This window comes from Mustelus asterias, unplaced genomic scaffold (genome assembly GCF_964213995.1).
Source record: "Mustelus asterias unplaced genomic scaffold, sMusAst1.hap1.1 HAP1_SCAFFOLD_732, whole genome shotgun sequence".
In the NCBI taxonomy this organism is placed as follows: Eukaryota; Metazoa; Chordata; class Chondrichthyes; order Carcharhiniformes; family Triakidae; genus Mustelus; species Mustelus asterias.
The window spans coordinates 180,540-199,638 of NW_027590681.1; the positions used below are offsets into that span (position 1 = coordinate 180,540).

At 46.9% G+C, this 19,099-nt stretch overlaps 1 protein-coding gene across 1 annotated transcript in view; it reads right to left on the minus strand.

Moving 5' to 3' along the window:
• LOC144487318 (NACHT, LRR and PYD domains-containing protein 3-like) overlaps positions 1-14,791 on the minus strand; it is a 101,407-nt gene extending 86,616 nt beyond the window's left edge. Inside the window, exons 1-4 of the mRNA XM_078205397.1 lie at positions 14,702-14,791; positions 9,763-9,929; positions 7,397-7,568; positions 7,245-7,310 (exon numbers count right to left, since the gene is read on the minus strand). Of these exons, the coding sequence (XP_078061523.1) occupies positions 7,245-7,310; positions 7,397-7,568; positions 9,763-9,929; positions 14,702-14,765 (469 nt within the window). The 5' untranslated portion in view covers positions 14,766-14,791. The remainder of the gene's footprint in view (positions 1-7,244; positions 7,311-7,396; positions 7,569-9,762; positions 9,930-14,701) is intronic.
• Between the last annotated feature and the right edge of the window lie 4,308 nt (positions 14,792-19,099).

Sequence of the window (19,099 nt, forward strand, 5' to 3'; positions counted from 1 at the left end):
GAGGCAGTTCGAAAGAGGTCCACTCGATTGATTCCAGAGATGAGGGGTTTGTCGTATGAAGAGAGATTGAACAATTTATGCCCATACACTCTGGAATTTAGAAGAATGAGGGGAGATCAAATTGAGGTATTCAAGATGATAAAATGTACGATAAAGTAGACGTGGAACGGATGCTTCCGTTGGTGGAACATTCTAGGACAGACGCCATAAGCGGTAAAAAAAATTAAAACAGAGTTGAGGAGAAGGTACTTCTTCCAAAGGGTCGTGAATCTGTGAGATTCGCTGCCCGAAAGTGCGGTGGATGCTGCGACAGTGAGTACATTTAAGGAGGAGTTAGACAGATCTTTAATTGGTCATGGTTTAAAGGGTTATCGGAAGAAGGCAGAAAAATGGGGATCAGGAGCATAGCAGCCATGATCGAACGGATGAGTGGACAGGATGGGTGGAATAGCCTAACTCTGCTCCTATATCTTATGAATTTATGAAAACTTTAATGGGGGTTGTAGATGCCCCCAAACTGTAGTGGTGAGGTTGGGGATGGCATTTAAAAGGAAATTAGTGATGCATGTGATAAAGGAACATCAGTAATTGCGGGTGATTTTAAGCTGCATATGGACTGGCCAAGTGAAATCAGACACAATAACGTAGAGTAGGAATTCCTGACGTGTTTACGGAATAGTTTTCTGGAACATTCTATTAGTGGTGGGGAAAGTGCTATAGTTCATTAAAGCACTTGAAAAAATTGGACAGAGTTGGCATGGATATATGAAATGGAATTCTTGCTCGACAAATCTACTTGAATTTTTCCAGGAAGCAATTGGAGAAGTGAAGGTGAGAAAATGGTTGTGATGATTTTGGACTTTCAGAAGGCTTTTGTGAAGGTCCCAGGTAAGAGATGAGCATGTAAAATTCAATACATTGATTTGGGAGCAGTGTATTACGATGGACAGGAAATAAGCTGGCAAGCAGGAAACAGAGTAGCAATAAATGGGTCTTTTTCAAAATAGCAGACTGTGACGTGGGGTACCACAGGAATCGGTGCTAGGAGCCCACTGAAAGGGGTAATGTCACACAAGCTGCTATGAAAAAAAAAGTTATTCTTACAAACGTTTTTACAGATAAGCACCAAGACCAGTAGCTCATGGTGACTGTGATTGATTTTAATATCTGAATGATGTGAGCTTAATCAATAACTGAGTGGATTGAGATAACTCCTAAAATGTGATTGGTGTATGCTAATTCCCTAGAATTGAATTTGAGGCTATAATTACTTGTGTATTTAGGAGTTCTGTATTCTGGCGAGTTACAGACTGTGACCCGTGACTTTCCAGAGTCTTCACTACGTAGATGATTAAAACAGCTGTTTAAGAGAACTCTGTGGCTTGATCTAGTTACTTGAAAGATAAAGTTGTGATCAATTAAAAGGCTGATACCAATTACTACAACATCATTTGTTCATGATATATGTTAATGATTTTGATGAGGGAACTAAATCTAACATCTCCAAATGTGCCGACTATACAAAACTGGGCGGGTGGGTGAGCTGTGCGGAGGATGCAGAGATGCTTCCATGTAATATGGAGAAGCTGATGAAGTGGGCAAATGCATGGTAGATGCGGTATCATGTGGACAAATGTGAACTTAACCACTTTGGTAGCAAAAACTGGAAGGCAGATTAATATCTGAATGGCTATAGATTAAGGGAGATGTGCAACGAGACCCGTGTGTCATCGCTCACCAGTCACTGAAGGTAAACATGCTGGTGCAGAAGGCAGTAAAAAAGGCAAGTGGTGTGTTGGGCTTCATGCCAAGAGGATTCGAGTACAGGAGCAGCGATGTCTTGTTGTAACTACAGGGACTTGCTGAGATTACACCTGGATATTACATGAAGTTTTGGACTCCTTATCTGAGGAAGGATGTTCTTGCTATAAAAGGGGGTGCGGAGAAGGTATACCAGGCTGATTCCTGGGAGTTCCCCACCCCAGCTGACCCAGTCCCGCCCCCACCGACCTGGAACGGGCCACACCGGGGTACAGAGAAGGTTTACCAGGCTGATTCCTGGGATGGCAGGACTAACGTATGAGGAGAGATTGAGGCAGTTAGGATTATATCCACTGGAGTTCAGAAGGGGGGGATTTCATCGCAACCTAAATTCTAACAGGACAGGACAGGATAGATGTAGATAGTATTTACCCGATGGTGAGGAATTCCAGAACTAGGGATCGCAGTCTGAGGATACTGGGTAGACTATTTCGGACTGAAATGCAGAGAAATGCAAAGAGACATGACCATATGAAATTGGTACTACAAAAAACAGCAAAAGCTAAAACATTGTATGTTTTCAAGAAGAACTTAGCTAAAAGTATCAAACAATTTGCAGGGAAGGTGGGATCAGGCTAATGAGTTGAATGTTCAACCATGATCATAATGAACGGTAAAGCAGGATCGAAGGGCTGAATGGTCTACTCCTGCTCCGACTTTCTATGTTTCTATGACATGATTTTGCCTGCACACTTTCTTGGTCACATTTCACCTGGACATTGTGCACAGCTGTGGTTATCGCGCAACATAGCATGAAAAAGTCACAGAAGCAAGCTACAAAAATGATTAACAGCTTTGAGAAGCTCAGCTACATGGAAAACTTCAAGGACCATGGTTTATTTACTTTGAAGAAGTACAGATACAAGCTCTAATTGAAAGAGGTCTAATCAATATCTGAATGAGTATAAAATCCCTATTGATAGATGATTCCAGTCATCAAATGGTGTGGGACCAGATAACACATGTTTGAACTATGTAAACACAGGAATAGAGTGGATGTTCAGCGTTTCGTTATCTCCAGAGAACTGTGGGCCTCTGTAAGGTGTTTCGAGTAGCTGTGGTGACTCTAAAGAGGGAGCCAGTCGAATCCTGTCTGGCAGACAGACTGCATGATGTGGAAGAGAAGTGCATATGAGGAACAATGGGACAACGTGATCTGCATGATTGGATACAATCAGCTGAGGGATTCGAGGGGAATATTAAACACAGCATTTTTCCATATCAACTCTGGCGTTTCTATTTTTGCTGCAACAAGATGATTGCATGGTCATTGTTAGTGGCAGAATTTGGACTGGGAGGCACCAGTAGAAGATGTCTTTCGCCATAATGCTTGAACCCTTGTTATCTTTGTTTGATGGACCTTCTGGGATTTTCCTGCTCAGTATTTTGGTTTGTGTTTGTTTAGAATGATTGCCATGGAACCATAGAATCCCATCAGTGCAGACAGAGCCCATTCGGCCTATCAAGTCTGCACCGACTCTCCAATACAGCATCTTACCAAGGCCTACGTATCCCTCCCTCCCTATCCCTGTACCACAACACATGTACTATGGCCAATCAACCTAACCTGCGCATCTTTGGACTGAGAGAGAAAACCGGAGCACCCAGAGGTGTTTCACACAGACAAGGGGAGAACGTGTAAACTCTACACAGACAGTCGCACGAGGCCGGAATTGAACCCAGGTCCCTGGCACTTTGTCACCGTGTGTGGTGAACCATCGTTGGTTACCACTGTGGGGTTATTCCAATGTTGCTGTTGGGTTAGGGTGTTGACACTGTGGGATTAATATACCTGTGGTGGATGCTGTTATGGCACATCCCGGTCGGGCCCCGCCTCCTGGGAGAGGTATAAGACCCTCTGCTCAGGCGGGACCCCTCCAGTCTGGAATGGTGTACTCGTGTTTAAATAGTTCCATTGTTTGTCAATAAAAGCCTTGAATCGCTGAAGCCTTGTACCTCGTGCTTGATTGTCGCGCATCAATTTTATTGACAAACACGAAACTCTCGACAGTAAAGAGAGTATGGAGCAAATGCTGAAACCAGAGCGTCTGACGCTGGACCCACGTGCGGTCGGCACCTCTAACACCTTCGACCACTGGCTGAAGTGTTTCGAGGACTACCTGGCAGCCTCTGCAGCAGTTACTACGGATAACGACAGACTCCAGGTCCTCCATGCGAGGGTAAGCGACACTGTCTACCTCGCGATTCGTGCGGCCACCACTTACCCGAGGGCCCTCGAGCACTTGAAAAAGCGATACACGAGACCACCCAACGAGATCCACGCTCGTTACCTCCTCGCTACACGACGTCGGCAGTCGGGCGAAACCATGGAGGACTACGCCAATGAGCTCTTGCAGCTTGCCAGGGGCTGCGACTGCAAAGCTGTGTCGGCTGAGCAGTACATGTACGACCTCGCCCGAGATGCGTTTGTGGCAGGGGTAGGGTCTTCGTACATCCGGCTCAAGCTGTTGGAGAAAGGGAATCTCAACCTGACCCAAGCGATGGAGATGGCTGAGATGCTGGAGGCGGCGTCGAAAAGCTTGGCCCTGAATCCAGAAGACCACGTGGAGACAACGTGGCAGGAGCAGTCACAAATCCCTCCTCGCCCCACGGGCTCGCGCTCCCATATCGACCCGACGACGGTGGCAGCCCCAGGCGGCCCGCGGTGCTATTTTTGCGGAGGAGCCAAGCATCCACGGCAACAGTGTCCAGCTAAAACGGCGATCTGCAGTCAGTGCGGTAAAAAGGGGCACTACGCGAAAGTCTGCAGATCGAAGCCCAAGAACGGCAGTGCAGCCTGTGACCCTCCAGAACGGAGACAATCTCCATCGGCGTCGCAGTACCCACGAGGTCCGACCACGTGCGAGCCCAGGACGACGCCATTGTGGCTGGCGGAGGAGGAGGATGACCACCAGGAGTCGCTACGCTTGGCGCCCTCACCCACGTGCGATTCATGGGGGCGGCCATCTTGGTCGACGACGACCAGGAGCGACCAGCAGGGGTCCTCAGCATCAACCTCGGCTGCCTGCAGTGACGTCCAAGGGCCAACGGTGGCGTCGATCACCCTGGACCAGGCTAAGCATCACAGGCTTGACTGTTCAATGATGAACATCAAGGTAAATGGTCGTACTGTGTATTGTCTGTTTGACAGTGGGAGCACCGAGAGTTTTATTCACCCTGACACTGCAAAGAGGTGTGGACTCCGGGTTCTACCTGCCAAACAGGCAATTTCTATGGCATCACGGTCCCGGTCTGTACCGATCGAAGGACGTTGTGTGGTAACTCTGGAGGTGCAGGGCACAATTTACGAGCGATACAGGCTCCTTGTGTTGCCGCATCTTTGCGCGCCAATTCTCCTCGGACTAAACTTTATGGTCCACATGAAGAGTGTGATCCTACAGTACGGTGGGCCACTCCCTTCGCTGGCAGTAGGGAATCAGCCGCAGCCTCCATAATGACCTGTGCCATCCTGGGGTCACTCGGCTCTACCACTTCATCAAAGCCCGCAACCTGCCCTACTCGGTGGAGGATGTCAGGTCAGTAACAAGAAGCTGTCGGATTTGCGCGGAATGCAAACCGCACTTTTACCGACCTGACCGGGCACAATTGGTCAAGGCCACTCGCCCCTTCGAGAGGCTGAGTGTGGATTTTAAGGGCCCCCTTCACTCAACGGACCGGAACGTGTACTTTCTCAATATCATAGATGAGTACTCCCGGTTCCCGTTTGTTGTCCCCTGTGCGGACACGTCGACTGCCACGGTGATCAAGGCATTCCGTGATCTTTTTACCCTGTTCGGGTACCCCTGCTACATACATAGCGACAGGGGCTCGTCGTTCATGAGTAACGACTTGAGGCAATTCCTGCTCTCATATGGGATTGCCTCTAGTAGAACCACGAGTTACAACCCTAGGGGCAACGGACAGGTGTAGAGAGAGAATGCTACAGTCTGGAAGGCTGTCCTATTGGCGCTGAAGTCCAGGGGCCTTCCAGTCTCCCGTTGGCAGGAGGTCCTTCCAAATGCGCTTCATTCCATTCGCTCCCTCCTGTGTACGGCAACCAATGCTACTCCCCACGAGAGGATGTTCTCATTCCCTCGGAAGTCGTCCTCGGGGATATCTTTACCAGCCTGGTTGACGTACCCAGGACCCGTCCTTCTGCGGCGACATGTAAGGGCCCGCAAGTCCGACCCCTTGGTCGAACCGGTCCAACTCCTCCACGCCAACCCTCAGTATGCCTATGTGGCATATCCTGACGGGCGAGAGGACACAGTCTCGATTCGAGACCTGGCGCCCGCAGGGGACGTAGCACCTCCTGTCGCTCCCATACCCCCTGTCACGAATCCCCTATCACTTATTTCTTCCCCGGACGTGGCGCGGTCAGCACCGGGACCAGTGCATAACAGTTATACTCCCATGTACAGCTTGCCTGAGACTCGGAGATCGGCGCCACCACAGAAGGTACCGGGATCCCCTGCACCACCTCTTCACCAGGGTCAACCGGCCCGTGAGTCCTCGAGGGGACAGCCGGACGCTGTTTTGGAGGGAACGCCACCGCAAGCACCTGCTCCGGTGTCACAACCGGTGTTGAGGAGGTCACAGCGACGGTGCGGTCCTCCAGACCGTCTGGACTTGTAGATTTTTTGTATATATGTAGTCTGTTTTCGCACCCCACCGGCCTTTGTTTTCAAAGGAGGGGTGAATGTGGTGAACTATCGTTGGTTACCACTGTGGGGTTATTCCAATGTTGCTGTTGGGTTAGGGTGTTGACACTGTGGGGATGTTATAATGTTGTTGTTGGGCTAGGGTGTTTACACTGTGGGATTAATATACCTGTGGTGGATGCTGTTATGGCACATCCCGGTCGGGCCCCGCCTCCTGGGAGAGGTATAAGACCCTCTGCTCAGGCGGGACCCCTCCAGTCTGGAATGGTGTACTCGTGTTTAAATAGTTCCATTGTTTGTCAATAAAAGCCTTCAATCGCTGAAGCCTTGTACCTCGTGCTTGAGTGTCGCGCATCACCGTGCCACCCCAGTGTAGAGAAAAATTAACTTCTGGCTCAAGGCTCTTCTCTCTCCTGCCATCCAGATCATCCATGCACACACATAAGATTTGTTTAAGATTCATAGTGTAGCAGGATTTTGTGAAGTGTATAAGACATCAGAAATAATAGAAATCAGCAGTTGATTAAGTGAAAAGATGCAATCGCCACACATTAACAGAGTGCAAGAAAAATCCTATGAATTGTAATTTGAATCTCTGCATTGTTGAGGATCAACGACAAACACCAATGATGTTCAAACCTGTTACCCCAGCCTTTATCTTTCTGATTCTCAGGTTTTTGACAACCTCTGAAACAAAAGCTGTAATTAATCATTCTGATTCTCAGAAGTGAAATGGTTTACAATCTCCATTTCCTCTCTTACCTTTCAGGTGACTGGGCAATTCAGATAAACCTTGTGCAATGTTCATGTCATCGAATGCATCAGAACCTGTTTAAATAAATTCATGAAATCAAATCAGTGATATCTGCAGTGTTTAAATGAGAAATTCAAATCACTGTGTGATTTTACCGTACCAAGCTCCTGTGTTTCTTTCAATATTTTATTCAGCTTTGGGACTCCGTGACGCATTCTCACAAAGGATTCCCACATCACCCTTCGAGCCCGAGATCCTGTTCCCATCACCAGATTGAGGAGAAGTTTGGAACTGTCCGCCCGGTTTCCCTTATCCACGAGCTCAGTGACTTTCTACAAAGAATAATAATGAAGAATAATGAGACGCAGAATGAAAGATAAACACTGAGAATGAGAAGGAAAGGATCTGCTCAGTGATGGGATTTCCCAGTTCTTTTGAGCTCAGAAATCAGTCACTGGCCGGTTCCTGATCCATAATAAACACGGACTGAAAATTCTCCTAACATCTCACTCCAGTCATTAACGATAAAGAAATGAGAATCAACTAAACTAGAATCAAAAATATATTTCCAGGAGAGTGAGGAATTACTGAGAATCTGCAGTATTTTAATGTCATTAGTTGTCTGTCCTTCAGAGTCCAACATGACATCCGGTTGGTTACTGATTGACAATATGATCCATTTTCTTTCTCTGAATTCCTGTTGCATCACTTCGTGATTTACTCCGAAATCCGGAGGTGATGAGGTAGTTTGTTTCTCTGAGAAGGTCATAAGTCGTTGGAACTGTCTTCCTGAAAAAGCCATGGGCTAATTCTAAAACGGAGGTAGATGGACCCTTGGGAAGCAAGGGGGTGATAGTTCATAAGGGACCGGCAAGATGCAGATTTGAGCTCACTATCAAATCAGCCACAATGTTGTTAAACAGAGCAGTGGAACAGCCGACTCCTGCTCTCTGTATGTAAATAAAACAGTGGCGAGTCAGAACTCAGGTGGCAAGAATAGGATGATTCTGATCATTACGTTATTTAAATAGAAGAATGGGAAATCCTAAAATGAAAATTGGCTGACGAATTAACATTTGACTAATCCAAACACCAACTGTTGACTTATGTCAGGAGAATGAAGCAATAATAATGGTGAACAATCTAATCATTTAATCATTTCTACTCATTAACTCAAGTGTCAGAAACAGAATGTTGTCAAATTATTTCTGGCATAAAAGCTCAGGAAGGAGGATTGGTGAGTTAGATAGTTCAGCTACAATTGGGAGTCTGAAGAAGTCGCTGCGCAGAGTCAGAACAAAGGAGAATTTCAGACTGGAGTTTACAAAGGAAGGTTTCAAATTCATTAACTCATTTAAAATAGAACATTGCTGTTGCCTCACAGCGCCAGGGAGCCAGGTTCGATTCCGGCCTGGGTCACTGTCTGTGTGGAGTATTTACTTCCTTCCTATATCTGTGTGGGTTTCCTCCGAGTGCTCCGGTTTCCTCCCACTGTCCAAAGATGTGTGGGTTAGGTTGATTGGCCATGCTAAAATTGACCCTAGTGTCAGGGGGATTAGCAACGTAAATGTATAGGGTTACAGGAATAGGGCCTGGGTTGGATTGTGGTCGGTACAGACTCGATAGCTGAATGGCCTCCTTCTGTATTGGAGGGATTCTATAAATCATTCTATGAATATAGACCAGTTAGAGACTTGGGTGGAGAAATGGCAGATGGAGTTTATTCCGGACAAATCTGAGGTAATGCATTTTGGAAGATCCAACATGTCGGAATTATATAGTAAATGGTAGAATCCTTAGGAGTATTGACAGCGAGAGAGATCTGGGCGTTCATGTCCACCGATCACTGAAAGTGGCAACGTAGTCAAGAAGGCATACGGCATGCTTGTCTTCATCGGTCAGGATACTGAGTTTAGAAATTGACAGGTCATGCTGCAGCTGCACAGAACCTTAGTTAGGCCTCATTTAGAATATTGTGTATAATTCTGATCACCATAGTCCCAGAAGGATGTGGATGTTTTGGAGAGGGGAGAGAAGAGGCTTACCAGGATGTTGCCTGGTCTGGAGGGTATTAACTCTGAACCCAGATTGCTCTCATTGGAACGACAGAGGTTGAGGAGCGACCAGATCGAAGTTTGCAAGATTATGAGTGGCATTGACAGAGTGCATAGTCAGATGATCTTTCCTCGGGTAGAAAAGTCAAGGACGAGGAGACATAGTTTTCAGGTGTGTGGGGAAATGTTCAGAGGAGGTGTGCGAGGGAAGTATTTTTTTAAACGCAGAGGGTAGTGAATGTCTGGAATGTGCTGCCCGGGGGATGGGGCGGTGATGGAAGCAGGTACAAAAGCGGCATTTAAAGAGCATCTGGATGAATACATGAATAGGATGGGAATGGAAGGATATGGACTCGAAGAGCATATGGTTTTAGTTTAGGCAGGCATCATGATCGGCGCAGGCTTGGAGGGCCGAAGGGCCTATTCCTGTGCTGTACTGTTCTTTGTTCTATCCTGGGTCCCTCCCTCTCACCCGATGGTCTTGTCCAGTGAAAATCCTCTCATATGTTAACGATAAGCTGACTCCATCCACTCCTCCTTCCATCGCCTGTTCTAGTCTGTCCCGGTAGAATTTTGTCAATTGGAACAGTTGGTAATCATCACACTTTGTCAGAAACTGAGGAGTTGTGGAGTTTGGATCTGTAAACACAAATGGACAAAAATAAACACATTTCTGTCAATGAATTCCTATTCATGTTGTTACACTTCACTTTACAGAGAGCAACTAAAGCCTCCTGTGAGCCACATTATCAAACACCTTCTGGGAACACAGAAACATTCAGTGAAAGCATATTTGACCTGACTATAATCACCTTTGTCCTCAATCCATTGCCACCCTTGGTTAACAAGAGTCCATCAATTTTAAATATAAAATCAACATTTTTAAAATTGGTCACTGGGTGTGAGGGTTCCAGGCAAGGCAGGAATTTGTTGTGAATCCTTAATTGTTATTGGAAAGCTGGTGAGACACCGTCTTGAACTGCTGCAATTGACATGGTGCATGTACACTCAGTACTGCTGGGAAGGGAATACCAAAACTTCTGTACAGGAAAAGTGAAGCTGCAGCAATATTGTACCAAATCAGAATGTTGTGTGGATTCAAGGGCAACTTGCAGATGATGGTATCCCCTTGTATCTGCTGCCCTTGTCCTTCTAGGGTTGCAGAGGTCTCGGGCTTGGAAAGTGTTGCTAAAGGAACCTTGGTGAGGTGATGAAATGCACCCTGTAAATGATGCATATTGCTATCACTTGCACCGGTGGCAAAGAGAATGAGGTGGTGGATGGGTGGTGTCAATCAATTGAGCTACTTTGTCCTTGGTGGTGTAGAGCTTTGAGTGTTCATGGAGCCACAGTCAACAAATTGCAAATTTTCCAGTTGTGCCTTGTACGTTGTAGACTTTGGAGAGACAGTGAGAATGTGTTTAAGGTAGATTGAGAAGAGAAAGGGTTAAAATTGGGATGCGTAACTAGGAATCAGTTGAGGGATAAACTGGTTATGGAAAGGGCCTGAGGTGAGGGCGACAAGGCTCACCGAAACTAATGATCACGTTAAAGAAACTGCGAATCGGTAATTGTGGTTCTGGCTTCGGAGGGCAGGGCCTTACCGATTGGCCTTTTGTTCTTGAAAGTAATCTAATCAAAATGTAACAATACAGCTATGCCCTTATTGGCTAACAGAAGTATGTGATATGTAGTGTATAACTGAAACTGTTTTTTTAAGCCAGACAGAGAATCACGGCCCCATGCTTATGAGCATGGTCGAGCGATCTCTCCTCCGATGCAATAATGAAGGTTTGCGGAGAAACCTGTGTCTCATCAGTTTTTGATCCGACTTCCGAAAGCAAATTCCACAACAGGAGATGACTTACTCTCCAAAGAATGCCCCGCATCTGACCTGGCACTGTATTTATATGGCTAATCCAGTTCAGTTTCAGGTCAAAGTCACGGTGACCAATTGTGAGGTATGGAAATACCTCTGGCATTGGAATGGGCAGGGGAGCGGCTACCAAACCTGTAACTGCTGGGGCAGGGGAGTTTGCAGCAGGTTGCTTCTTGACGGGTCAGAGCCAGAAAGGCTGTGCCTGTGCGAATACACACAGCGCATGTGCAGAATTGGAAACACAAAATTACAGGACAACAATCATCCTGGCAGCAGACAACCCAGGGATACAGGGCTCAAAAATAGGACAGTGCAGAAAATCTGGATGTTTGATTACCCTGGTCAAAAACAATCTCCAGAATGTCAAGAATGGCCAATTCAGTGATGGTAATGCCGAACTGACTGTCAGACGCAGATGGTTAGATTCTCTCTTGTTAGAAATCATCATTCCTTGGCATTGTATAGCACAAATGCTGCATGCCATTTTGATCAGCTGGACAACTCAGAGGCAGGATATCCTTTCTGATGGCAGCTTAAGTCTTGCCCTGACCCACTTCATGATCCTGTGACCCTTAATTTGTTCAGAAAATTCCTCGTCACATGAAGGCAGACACTTAAATTTTCATCCGACACCGCCTTAATGTAGGATTCCGCCTCGATTTAGGCTCGAGTACTAGGCGGCATAGTTAAAATAAGGAGCCCTTTCACAACATGAAAACACACAAGAAATGAAAGCATGAGTAGGCCACCAGTTCCTTCAAGCCTGCCCCGCCATTCATAGAACAAAGAAAGCCACAGCACAAACAGGCCCTTCGGCCCACAAGTTGCGCCGACCATATCCCCACCTCTAGGCCTATCTATAGCCCTCAATCCCATTAAATCCCATGTACTCATCCAGAAGTCTCTTAAAAGACCCCAACGAGTTTGCCTCCACCACCACCGACGTCAGCCGATTCCACTCACCCACCACCCTCTGAGTGAAAAACTTACCCCTGACATCTCCTCTGTACCTACCCCCCAGCACCTTAAACCTGTGTCCTCTCATAGCAACCATTTCAGCCCTTGGAAATAGCCTCTGAGAGTCTACCCTATCCAGACCTCTCAACATCTTGTAAACCTCTATCAGGTCACCTCTCATCCTTCGTCTCTCCAGGGAGAAGAGACCAAGCTCCCTCAACCTATCCTCCTAAGGCATGCCCCCAAATCCAGGCAACATCCTTGTAAATCTCCTCTGCACCCTTTCAATGGCTTCAACATCTTTCCTGTAATGAGGTGACCAGAACTGCGCGCAGTACCCCAAGTGGGGTCTAACCAGGGTCCTATAAAGCTGCAGCATTATCTCCCGGCTCCTAAACTCAATCCCTCGATTAATGAAGGCCAGTATGCCGTACGCCTTCTTGATCGCATCCTCCACCTGCGAGGCCGATTTAAGAGTCCTATGGACCCGGACCCCAAGGTCCTTCTGATCCTCTACACTGCTAAGAATGGTACCCTTCATATTATGCTGCTGCTTCATCCCATTGGATCTGCCAAAATGGATCACCACACACTTATCCGGGTTGAAGTCCATCTGCCACTTCTCCGCCCAGTCTTGCATTCTATCTATGTCTCGCTGCAACTTCTGACATCCCTCCAAACTATCCACAACACCACCTACCTTGGTGTCGTCAGCAAACTTACCAACGCATCCCTCCACTTCCTCATCCAGGTCATTTATGAAAATGACAAACAGCAAGGGTCCCAGAACAGATCCCTGGGGCACTCCACTGGTCACTGACCTCCATGCAGAGAAAGACCCCTCCACAGCCACTCTCTGCCTTCTGCAGGCAAGCCAGTTCTGGATCCACAAGGCAACAGCCCCTTGGATCCCATGCCCTCTCACTTTCTCAAGAAGTCTTGCATGGGGGACCTTATCGAACGCCTTGCTGAAGTCCATATAGACCACATCCACCGCTCTTCCTTCATCAATGTGTTTGGTCACATTTTCAAAGAACTCAACCAGGCTCGTAAGGCACGACCTGCCCTTGACAAAGTACAATCATCGCTGATCGATGCCGGCCTCAACTCCTTTCCTGTGCCATTTCCCCATAGCCCTGCATTCATCCATCGATCAAATATTTATCTACCTCTGCTTTAAATATTTCGCATGATCCAGTCTCCATCCACCTTTGGAGCAGAGAATTCCAGAGATTGACTTTCAGGAGTGAAATTAGGAGAAGATTTCCCACACAGGAACTCTCTTCTGTAAGTTATGCGAGATGTGAGCTGATCTAACTGTCTTTGACATCACGGGAATATTTGACCAATTGTGACATTAGGGAATCCGGGTAGAACTGAAATCAATGAGAATCAGGGAAATCTTTCCACCGGCTGGAGTCACACCGAACAAAAATTGTTGTGGTGGTTGGACGTCAGCCATCTCAGCTCCAAGAGTTCTTCAGTGATGTGTGAGGCCCAAACATCATCATTTGCTTCATGAAAGACTCCCTTTCATCAGAAGGCCAGAAGTGGGGATGCTGACTGATGATTGCACAATGTTCATTTGATTTCATGACTATTCCAATACTGAAGCAGTCCTTACCCATATAATACAAAGAAGACTATACGCATTCATTGGATGCTTAGTGGTAAGCACCCCCCAGTCCCTCTCACCCACAGCACCACCCACCCAGCCCCACCCACCCTGCCCGCTCCCACAGCACCACCCACCCAGCCCCATGCCCCAGTCGCACCCTGCAATCCCAACCACCCACGCAGCCACCCCTTGCAGTTTCACCCACCCAGACTCTGACCCCCCACCCACAGTCCCACAGACCCAGCACCCGCCACTGCACTCCCACCCACCAAGACTCCGATCCCTCCCCCACGTCCCACTCACACAGCCCTCCCACTGCAGTCCCAACTGTCAGGCCCCCTCCCTGCAGTCCCACCCACCGAGCCGCAAGTGCCCCGCACCCATGCACCCACCCAAGCCCTTACTGCCCCCCCACGTGCACCCCCACACACCCCCCTCAGTCCCTCACTCTGGCACACCCCTCCACTCAGTGCCTCACTCCCACCTCTCCCCCCCCCCGCCCCCCGCCACTCAGTGCCGCACTCCCACTCACTAATCGCTCCATTCGCAGCGAATGTTGGGGAGATCCAGCCCCACTGCAGTTTGCCCCACCCAGAGATACCTTTGCTTCTTTCTCACACGAGCCTTCAGCACGCTGTTCACTGTGCCACCAATCATGGTTTGTTTCTCCCAATCACAGTATAATAGTCGACAAATCAGCAGCAATGGGAGAGAGAAATTACCTCTGATTGGAGGATCAGCTCCAAGCAGAATCCTAAATTGAAACTCAGCTGTTTTACAACAATTTAGAAACTGTCTCCGCTGCCGCGTAGAGGAGCTTTGCGGGTCACACGCGGTCCCCTCGGGCCGAACCTTGGATCAACCTGCTCTAGATGGTCACTCTCTCCCACTTTCCACTCAGTCCCTGTTTGAGCTGCAGACAGGATAGAAATTATGTTTGTATTTTTGTGATCCTACCTGTGTCCATTCTCATTTTTGATGAAGCTGTTGGATATTCTCCTCTGTTTGAACCTTCAGCCATGATATTGACAGGCCTTGCCTGATTCGGAGACTCTGTAATGAGGATAAAATCAATGTCAGGATCAGATGTAAGTATTGAAATCAGAAGCAGGGCGTTGAGATCTTTACTAATATGCAAGATATATTTCAGAATATTACAGTCTCATATATGTTACCGTGATATTAGTAACAGTTGTTTCACAAAGTACCAGTTGCCATCATCACGTCCGTTGAAAAATCGTTTTCCCTTTCAATCCTATACCCAATTTCCAGTTTCCACTTTGCTCTCCAAAGTCATTGAAAATGTTGTTACCTCCCAAATCCATGGCCATTTTTGCAGGAGTACCTTGCAGCCAAGTTTGAACCTGCCATTGCTCTTGAAATGACAACTGCTATCCTACCCGACTCTGACAAAAGTCAATGCAGTATCTTCATTCACCCAACTGCAGCCTTTTGCATCCTTGACCATGTTATCCTTCTCCAACTCCTCCCTCTTGTCGTGCAGCTGAGTGGAAATGCATCAAAGGCCCCTGGTTCAATTCTTATGTTACTTTCCATCCAGAGAATCAGTGACAATGCTTTCTCTTGCCACTCCCACATCATTCTCTCTATCATTGGCCCTCTTCTATTTCTCATCAACATGCTGCCCCTCGGTAACCTGGCAGCAGGTTCAACATGAAAACTGCTGATATCCAGCTCTACATTCTCACTGCTCTGAAACTCTGCTTCCTGAATCCTGACTAACTCACACCACGTCTCAGTTCATTCACCCGAGTTCACCAACTCTCACTGTCTCACAGCCTGACAACAGCTCAATTTTAAAATGCTCAAACTTGCTTTTCAATCTCTCCATGGCCCCTCTCTTTCTATTCATGCAGCCTACAGCAGCCCTAGAAGCCAGCGACATATCTACCTTGCCCAATCTGACAAGTTGTGTATCTCGAGGATAATTTGCCCACAATTCAGGCCAATTCCTGAGCTCTGGAATTCCCTCCCGAAGCCTCTCGGCTGCTTTACTTTTCCCTCTTCTCAGATTCACCTTAAAAAGATGAACAATCTGACTAAAATTAGTCATCTGCCCAGCAACCCCTTCGAATGTTTTATGTATTTGTTTTCCCACTGAATTTTTCTCTTGTCGAGTGTTTTGGGATGTTTTGCCACGTTAAAGCTGCTATACAATTGCATGTGGCTCCATATTCTCCACTCGTGTGGATGTGCCAGTGTCTGTGTCCCTATGCCTGTATCCCTAATCAAACTCAGCTGATGCCCTCTGCTTTCTCCAATATGGAAATGGAAAAGTGATTCAGAGATTTAATTTCTTCAAAATAGATTTGGTAATTACTCAACAGCAATAATTCACAACCAAGGTTTAAAACCAACAATGTAAAATACAGTTACCCATTTCACTCTTAATCTCATACAACAACTCATATTTCCACTGTGTCTGATTTTGTAAAACAATATCCCAAAGCACAAATTCATTCTCCCTGATGGTTCCCTTCAATTTGACACTAAATTTACAATATCATTCTAGCGAGGCTCTGTAATACACATCTGGTCATCTGAACAGATCCGGATTTATTCCTCATCCGCCCCAATGACCCGGCCTCGCCCACACAGCGCCAGCATCAGTTATTGGGTGAAGCCACAGTGACTTTCAAGAGGACCCCAGAAATTTCTCAGTGCATGGAAATGGCTGCAATGCAAAAGATATCCAGAAGACCAATGGTGGTGCGCAGGAGGGGGCACTGCATCAAGTAACAAAAGAGGCAGCAAGAAGAAAGGTGAAAGCAATAGAATGTGTCAGGTGTTGAGGGACACACTATGTGGATCATTGCAAATGTTTTGATGCTGTTCGTCACCACTGCAACAAAAAAGGGGCGTTTAACGAAGAGCTGCAAAGATGCTAAGAGCAAGTCGAAGGTGGAGCAAGGGAATTCAAATTTGAAATAGCATCAGTCAGCTACACATCACCTGGAAAGCTCAGAGCAGATACAGGAGCAAAGGATTCCATATAATTCCATAAGACTTCGGGTAGTAATGGATAAGGACAAGAGTGGCCCTCGGTTCAATGGGACGAGGGCCAAATACATCCAAATTCGACAGGAACAGGGGAATGTGGATTGGGAGCGGCTCTGAGGTCAATTCCACGTCTGGCATGTGGGAAGCTTTTAAAGGCCAACTGATTGATATGCAGGACATGCCTGACCTGGAAAAATGAAGGATGGAAATGCCAGAATTCGGGAACCGTGGATGACAAGGTAAATTGTAAGCTCAGTCAAAAAGAAAAGATACAACAGGTCGAGGCAACTAAAAAACTGACCAAGTCTCTGAGGAATGTAGAGAAAATAGGAAGGAACTTAAACGCCAAATTAGGAGGGCTAAAAGGGGCTATAAAACGTTCTTAGCAAACAGGGAGAAGGAGAATCCCAAGACTTTTATGCATGTATTCGGAGTAAGAGGGTAGCCCAAGATGGAGTAGTCCCACTCATGGGCAATAGAGGGAAGTTATGCGTGGAGTCACAGGAAGGCGGTGAGATCCTTAATGAGTACTTTGTATCCGTATTCATCAAGGAGATGGGCGTGAAGGATGTTGAGGCCAAGGATAGGTGCGTGAACACTCTAGGGAATGTCAATATATCGAATAAGGAAGTAGTAGGTATCCTAAATTACATTAAGGTAGACAAGTCCCCGGGGCCAGATGGGATCAACCCCAGTTTACTGTGGGAGGAATGAAATAGGGGAGTAAAAAGATACCTTCACATCCTCTTTAACCACAGGCAAGGTTCCAGAGGACTGGAGAATAGCCATTGTTGATCCCTTGTTTCAGAAAGAAAGCAGGCATAATCCAGGAAATCAAGGGTTGGTGAGCCTAACGTCTGTGGTGGAGAAGCTTTTGGTGAGGATTTGTGCACATTTGGAAGAAATTGACTAGCTTGTGTCAGGCAGCATGGTTTTGTAGGGGGAAGTCATGTCTCACCAACTTGATTGACGTTTTTGAAGAAGTGACAAAGATAATTGATGAGGGAAGGGCTGTGGATGTAGTTTATATGGACTGTAGTAAGGCATTTGACAAGATCCAACATGGCAGACTGGTACAACAACTGAAATCACAAGGAATCGGGTGGGCTGGCTGGATGGAAACAGAACTGGCTTGGTGATAGAAGACAGACAGCAGGATGTTACGGCTGCGCTCGTCCCAAAACCGTAAAATCCAACCCAAGGTCAACGGACCTTTCCATGGTCCACCCCTCGGCTTTCCGATTCCCATGGTGGGTGGAACGGGAAAATTCGCACCAGAGAACAGCAGGGAAAGGGTATTTTTTCAGAATGGTGACCTGTAGCTAGTAGTGTTCTGCAGGGATCAGTGCTGGGACCTATTTTGTTTGGAGGAAACGTGGGTGGTCTGATTAGCAAGTTTGTGGGTGACACGAAGATTGGTGGAGAGGGTAATAGTGCTGAGTTTACAACAGGATATAGATAGATTGGAGTCTTGGGCACAGAAATGGCAAATGAAGTTTAATCTGGATAAATGCGAGGTAGTGCATTTTGGAGGATCAAGTTTATGTGTGAATTGTACTGTAAATGGCAGAACCCTTTGGAACATTAAGACACAGAGGGATCTGGGCGTGCAGGTCCACAGTTCCCTAAAAGTGGCAGCATAGGTGGCCATAGTTATTGAGAAGACACATGGCCGGGGCATTGAGTACAAGTGTTGGCAAATCATGTTGCAGCTATATAAAACCTTGGTTAGGCGGCATTTGGAGTATTGCATGCAGTTCTGGTCGCCACACTACCAGAAGAATGTGGAAGCTTTGCAGAGCACAAATAAAGTTCACCAGGATGTTGCCTGGTCTCAAGGGTGTTGGCTATGGTGAGAGGTTGAATAAACGAGGATTGTTTTCACTGGACAGCCAGAGGCTGAGTGGAGACCTGATAGAGGTTTAGAAACTTATGAGATGCATAGACATGATGCAAATTCAGAAGCGTTTTCCCCAGGGTGCAAGTGTCAATAAAAGGGTTCAAGGTGAGAGGGGGGCAAGTTTGAGACAGATGTGCAGGGGAAGTTTTTCACGCAGAGAATGGTTGGTGCCTGGAACATGCTGCCTGAGGTGGTGGTTGACGTAGGCACATTCACAACATTTAAGGGCATCTGGATGGGTATGTGAATAGGGAAGGAATAGAGGGATACAGACCGAGTAAGGGCAGAAGGGCTTTTTAGTTCAGTTAGCGCATCATGATCGGCACAGGCTTGGAGGGCCAAAGGGCGTGTTCTTGTGTTGTACTTTTCTTTGCTCTAGCAGCATTCTTACATATTTAATGTGAGTGAGGGGCATGTAAAACCTATCTATGCAA